We start from the raw sequence: 11,172 nt of genomic DNA on the forward strand, positions 1-11,172 counted from the left end.
GTGCTTCAACCAATCAATACTGGCCTTAGCATTTTTCCTTTGTATCACGTGAGATATTGTTTATTATTGTTTTTCTCCATCTGTATTGTTCACTTAAATATCTATAACGTATCTTGATATATCTTACCATAAACCGTCTGTAGTATGTGTCGAATACAATATCGATTGACTAAAGTGGTAAGGGCACTGCTGACGTCATAAGTACTGCCGCGCCATGGACCAAACACAAAGGCCCTCTACAGCTCACTTTAATTAATTAGGGCATGTGTCGACCTGAAAATGTGACTCTACCATAACGTCATGGTTTTTGACGACTTGGTCGCTGTGTATGTATAGGACCATCCGTTTCAAGCTAAAATAGGACCATCCGTTTCTGGCTGAATGATAGGAATTTACTCGAGGGCAATATCAGAAAGCAGTGAAAAAAGGTTCTCACTGTTGCTTTTTGAAAATATATGATTTATCACTCATTTGATAGCAAACAAGACATTGTTATGCTAATTCACGATTTCGGCACAATGTAAAACCACGGTCACTCGGTTTTGAGTGACCGTGGGAGGACGTGTCCCCTGTATTTGCGTTACATTGTGTTTTGTATTGTCCACGTTATGTAACTCGACAATTCAAACTATTAAAACTGAGACCAACAGTGATGCTAAACAGTACATGTCTGGGGCATTCAGCGCGAGTCTTTGGCTTGGCGTATACAAGTTTCGCTACGGTATCAAAACAACATTTGTGGGCCTACGAGAGATCAGGTATGTGTGGGACTCAAAGATTCCGTTCCATCTCAGCTCCTCAAAACCACATTCGCTTGCGGTTCGATAAAACGTCAATAGCCGCTGTGGTACGCATTACAAAGACCAACTTTTCTGGTACTTACCACACAGCGGCCATCGCTGTGTATTGGGATCTTAATTGTCAAGTATGCTGCCCGGGATTACTCCACTGGGCCGGATACTTCCGTGGCCGTATACTTGTCAAGATCCGTGTATCGGACCACAAGCAATCGTGCTTGCTCTTTTCTCCTTGTGTGTGAGTCGCAGTATTTCCGTCTTGTCAATTCAGACAAGAAAGTTTGAATAGTGTTCCAAACAGAGCTGTGCCCAGAGGTTCCTATGAAAAGAATCACGGAAAAGGGGACTTTTCGTTCATCATCAAGTTTCGTGAAAAGTAGAAAAAGCTGGAAATTTACTCGATACTATGACGTAACAGTGACGTAATACTATCTGTCAAGACTCATTCTACGTTAACTGGTACACGACTTGTCGTTTTAAAAGACCAGGCTGTGACGATATTGAGCTAATACAAAAGAAGTGGCCGCAATGCTAAAGGGAAAAGATTAGGGAACGAGCACAATTAACGGCGGGGGGGGGGGGGGGGGGCTGGAAGAGAAAATATTTGGTGCATATATTTTTTACAGCCCTCCTTAATACCAGCAAAAATTTTAGTGCCCCCCATCACCTGCAACAAAATTTTTGAGGCCCCCCTCGCCAAAAAAGAAGATTACATAGGTACAAAGTTGTACACACATATATAATCCTTATAACTTGAAATATATGCTTTAGTGAAAACAACATTCTTGCATTCTTGAAATAAATAATAAACAAATATATATATATATATATATATATATATATATATATATATATATATATATATATGTATATATATAGTTGAAGCATTGATTTAGACATGAATTATTTTTAATGATGACAGTGTTCACTGCACATCTCCAAGTTAGTCTAAAAAGGTCAAGTCAATTTTCAATAATAATATTGCTCATTTTACATATAACAACTGCATTGTGAGGTTTAAGACTTGATATTTCATCATGCTACAAGGAACAAGGAACTCCAGCTTCAACAAGGAACAAAAATGCTGAAAAAATTATCTGTCTGTCATGGTGTAAAAAATTTTGGTGGCCCACCCCTTACCTTCTTCCCTGGAATTTTCATGGCCCACTCCAAGAACACTCATTTTTTTCGTGCCCCCCCCCTGCCCCTATTTTTTCTTCCGCCCCCTGCCGTTAATTGTGCTCGGTCCCTTGGTTTCAACCATGGAAAATGGACTGGAATACACTGTTATTGTTTCAACCACAGTCCCAGGACACACCCATGGACAGTCCATGTGTGAATCCCTCCCCTTCCGCTAGGACAAGGTCTCGAATACTTGACGTCGAAAAAGTGCTAACCTGGGATAAATTGGCGATTCATAGTTTTGAAAATCTCTAATATGAAGTCTTCTTTAACGTAGTGAGTACAAATGTCAGCTTTGAATAGGAGATAGCTGTGAACACTCGCATTGCCTTTCTATTAACATGCAGTTATTTGTTACCCATTATTCTGGTTACGTGTAATCCAAACAGTTAGTGCATTGCAGACGAGTATGTATTGTACACAACATTTGAGAACCTTTCACAGTTTGAAGTCTGTCGGTGGTAAAACGGCCCACAGTTTTTGCCATATTTCATACCGACAGCATGTACAACATGAACATGTTGTAATTGAAGATGTAAAGCATTCACGTGTCAAATTTTAGGTACCCATACCAAGTACTGTCACAAGAAATACCGGTGCTGGAGGGACTTTATTTCAACCGAAAACAGGAAATACAAACTCATTAAGTCAAAAACAGACGTACAAGCTAGGTCATGATAATTATGTCCGCTCAGTTGCCTTCTTTGACAGTACAATATATTATATGGAACTATAGCGTCTGGGGGACAGATATTTCTGCTCCCAAACTTTTGCTTGTGAGGGCTCATTCTAAAGCTAACGGAATAGTTTTCGATTCTCCACCGGTTTACTTTTGTGAAAATCGTATTCCAAAAGAGTTGACTGAGGATGGCGGCCATTTTGAATTTCAAGTGTCGGTATACGCATTAGTATCGTCATTTTTTTCTCTCTAGTACCACCGATAAGTTGCCAGTACCAAAATTAATCACCCCTGACATTTATTCTTGATTTCAAAAGACGGTGAATCAAATGGTGTAAACACAATCTCTACATTCATGGAGCTGGAAACGGATCCATTTCTTGCTCCATGCTCCATTGAAGAAACTTTGATCAAAAGTTGAAGTGGCGTGTTATTTAACTTACTTACTCAAGGCGAGTTGTCGTGGAATTACTACGGACATGCATTATTATGTAATGATCTGCTGTGGACAATAGGCACAAAGAGGCAGATTTTGAGGCCTTCAATTGTCTCTGAGAAAACTGTCTAAGGCCGCGTTCAAAAAAGTGGTGAGGGGGGCTGGAGGAATTCAGGGGGGATTCGAAAATTTTTGGGGTAGTCGAGGGGGGAGACTTGAAAGTTTTGCTCTGCCTATGGGGGGGACCTGAAATATTTGACTCCCAACATTTTGATGTCGTCCAATGGTTCTAATGTTAGTAATAATTAAACAAAATCTAGGATCGTTTGTTATGTTTTATGTCAAGCCTAAAAATATATGAATGCCATTAAATTTTCGTAGAACAAGTTGGCCTTAAAATGGGGCAGGAGCTTCAACTGTTGATATTTTTTCAATATTTCTATGCAATGTATCAAACACAGTTTCTCGGTGTCTCTCTACAGCATGCTGAAAAACACAATATTCAGTTTGTCAACAAAGCCCGTTTGTCTAAATATTGGTGATAATTGAATGATGCAAATGCACGGTACACGTAGGCTGTGTTGGCAAGATGAATACTGGATAGCTCAACATTCTGTAGGGAATAGAACAAGAACACAATTGTATAAACTGAACAAAAATATTGCCAAAATAAAAAGTTAATACAACTACTGCCCTGCTACTACATACTGGCAGTGACAGTGATACATGTGGCTCTGACTCTGATGTAGTTTAAGAAGAGTTTCGGTCATAGGACACTCAATTGACAGTGAAACATACATCTACTTGTACACATAGAAGACTAGGGGACTAACAGTTACCATGGATTTTTGAATTCTGGCATATGAGAACAATCAAATATTAGAGAAAAAAGATGGGGTCACCATAATTGATCTTATACAAATATACGATGAAAAGTCAGTTTTTCTAAAATCACTTAAAATCAATATATAAAACCATTCATTTCAAGTTCATGCAGTGAATGAAATTTTCATATCTCATTGTACCAATAACACAAAAGTAAAACTTTGAATAGTAAAGACTCTAATTTAAATGGAAAAATGTGTGACTAAATGGAATCTTTTATTTTTTTATCAAATTTGCCATTATTACACCCAAAATTTCTGAGATTAAAACATTAATTTCATGGAATATTTTAACCTTCCAGTATTGTCAATTTTGTAAAACATTTTATAAGTGGCATCTAAGTTGTATATGTCTTGTACTTTTGAAAAAAAAAAATTGGTAGATCACTGTGCTCATTTTTTCACAATTTGGTTAAATGTAGCTAGGAATACACAATTTTCATACTCTCTCATGATTGTCATTTTGTGTGCTTTTCAGCTGGTGCCATTGAACTGGCCAGAGGTGGATAAACTCAAGTCGGCTTACACTGAGAAATCCAAAAAGTGTACTGATGCATTTAAAAATGAATCAATTTAAGAACTTGCCCTAGGTATATGGCTCTACAACCTGCTGATAAGAGGTAGTGTTGAACATTTGCGTGCAGAACGACACATTACATGTTTTTTTTACTCTGCGTGAATTCCTAATAAATATGCGGCTATATGGTAATGGGGGGGGGGACTTGAAAATTTTTGAGGGTATTGAGGGGGGGACTTGAAAATTTTTGAGGGTATTGAGGGGGGAGATCTGAAAAAAAATAAGATTTCAATCGCGATTCCTCCAGCCCCCCCCCCTCACCATTTTTTTTGAACGCGGCCTAACTGTACACGGGGCCCGGGGCAAGAAAAAGACTGAAATCGCATAAATGGTCAATAATACGAAAACCAGGAACTGAAGACAAGTGGCCATAATTAGCTGATAATATGGCGCAGTGGTACCGTATTGTATGTTTCTGATCTTGATGAAAATCGAAATTTACGTAATTGTAAAATCCATTTTCCCACTTTTTAGGTGTACAGTATATCCAGCAGCTGATTTTCTACTTCTAGTATAGAGGCCAGTCGATGACGTCATGCGATGTCGAACGCAGAAACGCATCACATTTCTTATATTCATCGTGTCTGTACAATCTGTCTTGATAGCCCTGTTCATAATCAAGGACTCTGCTCAAGGTAAGATTCAGCATTGAAACAAACAGTGACGTTCAAAGTCGCCGCTTTCTTGAAGCCCCATTTCAGTAACGCTAGCTTTTAATTTTTTTCTCGCTATTTTTGTTTTGAATGTCAACCATAAATTCTTGTTTAACTCACCAAAGTATGTTGATATACAGAGTATCCAGCTTGTAAACTCAGCCTGTACATGTGTAAACTGCATTGTTATTGTTGGCAAGTGAATTCATGTCTGGACTAGTTAATTCGAATGTAAAGTTTGAAGAATAACAATGCATTTTAAACATATAGACGCTATGTTGACAAGCTTAATATTGGACATTTCAACATTCTTTTGGGAAGAATGCGAACTTGCATTTGGCATACAAAATAAAAATAAAGGAAAAGTCATCAAAAGTTGGCATTACTGGCCCTTTAAATGAGATGCATGTTTTAAGGGACCGTCAATTAAAACATGCGTACGGTAAACGCAACTAATCGCATTTGGCCTCAACCCCCCCCCCCCATCTTCTAATCGAAAGTTTGAAAGTGCGAACATCCAAGCAAGCCGCATTTTGTGTCAGCATACCTGCAATCGGGAATTACATCGCTATGAAATCACGCCTTCGCTACCACCATCCCCGGCATACCCCTCAACTGAAAAGCAGTATTTGTTCACACCCAGTTTGACCATGACGCAACCAGTTCAATAGACGTGTTTCAAGTCTGTGATTTGTAAATGTTTGAGTGGGGTTAACGTGATGAGGGCATGCAGTAAACGCTATACAGGGGAGTTTCTCCCTGAATCACCCGTCAGTAACTCAAATTACTAAAATGAAACGCTTTCAATCGCTTGGAAAACCTGGCCTAGTAGTGCTATCGAACCACAAACGACTGTGGTTTGAATTCAGTAAATTTTCGATGGGATTCGAACTCACAACGAAACGTACGGCACCCAGTCACCTAGCGAAGACATCACAGTCGAGAAAATCTGTCGGCCAGACCACAACCTGCCGGCCAGTCAACAAACCCTGGTTATGAGCCCCCCCGGGGGAGGATCACTTCCATTACTTGCCAATATGTATATGTGCCGCCCAATGGGGGTGGGGGTGATATTTCAGCAACTTGGTCTAAAATGGGGGTATCAATTCCACTGTAAACCAAGGTCTAAAATGGGGTTGATTCTTGATTGCCGCACAAGAGAACAAATCTCGTTAGCAGGGTTATGAGCTACAGTTGCACTCTATAAGCATTGATATCTTTTTTTAAAACATTGTCATTGGTTTGTCAGAACTCTATATATTGCAGATTTTTGCCCAATAGAAAATACCCAAACAAAGTGGCTCTACTGCTCCTAGTATTATTCATGACAGACAGGTCGACCATTGCCATATGAAGTAGTATTGCTTTACAGACGAACAGCGAGGTCAGTGGTTGTGAATTGGAATTTAAAAAAACAAAAAAAACAAAAAAAAAACCAGTCAGACTGTAACTGCAGATAACTAATAATTTGCAGAAGTTGGACCAAAAATTGGTGAGGGTGAAAGATATTTTCTTTCACCAATTTTTTTTAGTATTTCCTGATCATGTTTTTTCGGATTCATAGCTTGGCCAGCAACAACAAACACAGTACAGTGGTAGGCTTTGCCTGGGCAAATGCTTGCTTTTTCCGTTTTAAACATTTTGACGGTATGACTTTTGACCTCGGTCAAAGGTCATAAAGGTCTAAAGTGGGGTCCTAAAATCAGGTGCAGCTAACGGAGCTATTCATCGAAAAAGCTATTCCAGAAGCAATTTTTGAGGGCAGGGGAAATTTTAATTTTGCTAGGGCAGGGGACATATTTTTAGGTGGCAGGGGAGCAAATTTTAGGGTTTTTTGTCGGGCAGGGCAGACATTGATTGATTGTCCTGGGGACAGGGCTTGGCGAAAAACGAGGAGAGGAGAAGCTATTTTTAAAACGGGGACAGGGGAATTTCAGCCATGGTGTTTCCGGGGATGGGGACACAGTGCAAGTACTTATACCTTTTAAAGGTTACCCAGACTACTTAGCCTATCGATTGACCTCACATCTCACTCTATGTACTGCGAGATGGAAACCAAATACAAGGTCACTGCAGTATGTGTTTGCATGGGAATGTTAATTTCAGGGGAAATGTTTTCTCGGGGCAGGGGAAACTTGCAGTTTTTTCATCACAGGGTAGGGTAGCTTCATGTCTGCAGGGAAAATGGAATGACAAAATTTTGAGGGAAATTTTTTCCACGGCAGGGGAAATCGGCAAGTTTTTTTCGTCACAGGGCAGTGGAGCTTCAGACATTCACAGTGGGGAGGAGAAACAGGCAAAAATATGTGGGGAGCGGTAAAAATGAAGTTTGAGTGCGGCAGGGTAAGTCGAAAAATTTTCAGTGTGAGGGCAAATTATGAACAGCTAATTAATTACCCGCTTGACTTAAAATTAGTCAGTTCACATTACTTTCATGTACAATATATCTTATCATTGTAAGGACCCCTTTTAAAGTGCATTGTCCGTTGGCTGCATCTGTAAAATAACGAGATTTTAGGTCTAAAACGGGCCCTGGGTTTTATACCTGCGGCCGCACAGCCCTACCACTTCTCTGACAAGTATCCCCTGGGTTATGAGCTTGGCTAGAATCGTGTGAACCCTGCAATCTTCCGTAATATTCAGGAAAAGGTGATAATCGGAAGCTCCTAATGTAACAGATACAGTAGTTTATAGCTTACGACTAAGCAAGTGTTTAACCATCCCGCCCAGTGTTTGTCAACAACCAACGTCACTACGACGTTGCCTATTGTGCGCCCGACCTTGCTATTTAATCCTCTAAGTGTCAAAGTCGATTTTTGTTGCGTTTATGCTATACAATGCCAACAATTTCTTTCAGATCTAAACATTTTTTTCAGATTTTTCCAAAAATTTTGTCAAAAAGTGCAGCCCATAAAAATTTATGTATATTCGGTCCAAAATCATGGGAAAAAAATACAGAAAAATTAAGAAAAATTGATAAAATGTTGCCCTGGTATTTTTTTCGGGGGGGGGGGGTTTACAGTGCTTAAATGGTTCAACATGGCAAACAACGTACAATTAGCTATCGCTTTGTTAGTCCATAAAACCTGTGAATAATAGAAGAATCCATCGTCAAGGTTTGAAACAAAAACATTTTGTAAATGCATTATTGATTTCCAGTGGGAACAAAAAAACAGTGCTGCGAGCATTGGATGGTCGTTTGTGCAAGCAGAATAGCATAACAGCTTTGTTAGGAGGGATAGAATAAAAGTAGAAGTGCCCGGGGACAGATATTCCCACTATCAACGTTTCGCAATGTTTTTGAGATATCGGTAAGGTGGCACGCTGAGTCCTCGATCTGTATTCTTGATTTCGAAAGACAATGGTCGAAAAATTCTCCGAGGAAAGTTTGAGCAAAAGTTTACCGTTTACAAAATTTTAGCAGCGTGCTACCTTAATAGCACATCGTGACAGCTATCTTCCGTTTGGTGTTATACGCACAACACTCATGACACGAATAACTGATTAACGATTAGTAAGTACAAGTTTTGTTGTAATTGGTTTGAATATAAGCGTTTTGCTCATTTCTCGTAAAAACAACACTCATTAAGTCATAAACCGTCTGTGATAATATCGATGGATGAATGCTGTTTCATACCAATTCAAGAAAAAAAATTGGTCACTATATTACCGGTGTCACACACTGATCTGATCGAACAATCAGGTTGATAAAGTTTAAGGTGGGGTACGCCTCGGGGACAGATATTTGGATGCTCAAACTTTTACAATTTTTTTCGGATCTACCACTTGTTGGGGTTCATTTTGAAGCTCTTGGTTTAAGAAAAATTTTCACCGCCTCAGTTTTTCGAAAATCGAAAATTTCACAGTTCTCCATAGAGCTAACACAGGAATGGCGGCCATTGTGGATTTCAAATATTGGTAAATCGTGAGTAATTTGTTTCTGTAGTACCAACATTTGCACTGTGACCCCCAATTTTATTTTTGATCTTGAACGAGTATGGTTGAAACTTTAAGATTACTTGATGAAAAAACTTTCACGTTCGAGGGGCATATTACCTTAACGTAGGAACCACATTAAGTTATAGCAGGCATTACAAACACATGGCTTATTCTATACATTTCAGATGCACCTTTTCCACAACAAATTGCCGATCTCAAGAACAAACGACTGTCAATAGAAAATATCCCGGGTGTTCAAGATGATTCAAGACACAGATTGTCAGTTACAATCGCTCATATACGAAGCAAAAACACGAACCATGAAAAGAATGATCAAGTAACGAAACACCATGAAAGTCACGTAAGCTGAATCTTATGCATATTTATTAATATATTACCATTTTATTTTCACTTCTAGTCTTTGATTATTATTATTATTATTATTATGTATCTAGCAATAAGCTACACCTAGTCACGTAATGATAAGATTTTGACCAGTTCACACAAAAATGCACAAGCGAAGGCGAGTGCATATGCGAAGTGAACTCGTCAAAACCGAGTGGTATATCGCGTGCTGAAGTTGATTTATTGCGATTAAAACATATGAGTATCTTGAAATTCTGGAGTGAAACAAGAAAACGAAAGTTTCTCAAGCTGGGAGCTTGTACATGTTCCAATCGTGCCAATATCGCCAATATAGCACGGTTATTTTCACGTCCCGACCAATCAGATCGATGCATTTGAGCCATCAATACACTGGTATGATACAGCTGTCCGTACATGGCATTGTTAGTAGCACCTAGCACTTGCTTCTGTACGTTTTTAATTGGTGATGGCGTTTAGTGTTTCTACCGGTGTTTTTTTTTACTGGCTGTAAAACAATTTTTATCCCAACCTGTATGTGTGTAACCTACGAACGTCGTTGAGGACAACTGATAGTCATCTTGACAATGGCTTATATCACTATCAAAAATGACAAATATAATAGGTAATGGACTGTCTTGACAATAATATGCCCGCATACTCAAGGAAACAGACTTCACCAGTCTATGTTTTTCTTAAGTATGCTGTTGTCCCTTAACAAACGCGGGCTGCATACAGACTGGCTTTCCGCTCGCTTGTTTTTGTTTGTTTATTTGTTTGTTTGTTTTCTCGAGACTACGTTGGTCAGAGCATTCACCCCATCGTCCAAGCTAGTCCACTACATCACAGTCCCTTCTCGGCAAAAGTGTACGTAGACTACTGCGTTTGATCGAGTACAACTCACGCTTTCGCTCAAAGGTTAATTAACATTAACTATTCCGCCAACCCTTACTGAATGATCAGTCGCTCGGGGGCGCTCTTTAGAGCGCCCTCAAGCGACGGATCTTTCAGTCGCCCCAACCCCCGTGTGTACAGAAATTTGCAGAGATATTCCAATGCGGATTGGGGGCTTTTCTGCATTGCAATGAGAACTTAGGGTGAATTTGAGAACAAGTGCTCTTTCTCAAGAAGAGGTAAGTCCACCCATGATTTGAAAACAGTCGACTTTCTTTTTTCCGCAACTTCGATATACCAAGTTGTAAAATTGGTTTAAATATCAATTGTTTGTTGTTCAGTAGGCTGATTTGATTCTTGTGTTTTCCAATCTCAATGTCTTTTCAGAATGTGCCGAGAGAGAAAATATTTAAGAAGCGGACCGACTTGTTGTCAGAGCAGTGCAAGCTATACACAACCAGCCAGCGATGTTTTTGGCATGCCTATGGACGTACAATAGTTGATGAAGCCCACAAAACTTTATTCTGCGAAATTTTTAAAGTTGGCAGTTCAAATTGGATGAGAACGTTTCTTGGATTTGTCGCTGATGTAACACCTAACTTTAGGAAACGCATCGATAGCTATTACAAACATTTGAGCTCGAGCATGTGGAGCAAACCAGGAGAAAGGGCTGCCATGGTGAGAGATTACACAACGCGATTCATGTTTGTACGCCATCCGTTCTCCCGCCTTGTGTCATGTTTCGCCGACAAAGTAGATCACGACCCC

At 39.5% G+C, this 11,172-nt stretch overlaps 1 protein-coding gene across 4 annotated transcripts in view; it reads left to right on the forward strand.

Annotated features, from left to right (window-relative positions):
- Positions 1-605: 605 nt before the first annotated feature.
- Positions 606-11,172, forward strand: part of LOC139124884 (carbohydrate sulfotransferase 11-like) — an 11,703-nt gene continuing 1,136 nt past the window's right edge. The window contains exons 1-5 of one of the 4 annotated variants that reach the window (XM_070690988.1): positions 608-758; positions 4,457-4,568; positions 5,030-5,190; positions 9,333-9,508; positions 10,792-11,172. The exon at positions 10,792-11,172 is cut by the window's right edge and continues 1,136 nt beyond it. In XM_070690988.1, coding sequence (XP_070547089.1) covers positions 5,091-5,190; positions 9,333-9,508; positions 10,792-11,172 — 657 coding nt within the window. In that variant the 5' untranslated portion in view covers positions 608-758; positions 4,457-4,568; positions 5,030-5,090. Of the gene's footprint in view, positions 759-2,090; positions 2,256-4,456; positions 4,569-5,029; positions 5,191-9,332; positions 9,509-10,791 lie in introns of those variants that run through there. The other 3 variants (XM_070690986.1, XM_070690987.1, XM_070690989.1) reach the window with 3 other exon arrangements.

This window comes from Ptychodera flava (genome assembly GCF_041260155.1).
Source record: "Ptychodera flava strain L36383 chromosome 23 unlocalized genomic scaffold, AS_Pfla_20210202 Scaffold_24__1_contigs__length_23054250_pilon, whole genome shotgun sequence".
In the NCBI taxonomy this organism is placed as follows: domain Eukaryota; kingdom Metazoa; phylum Hemichordata; class Enteropneusta; family Ptychoderidae; genus Ptychodera; species Ptychodera flava.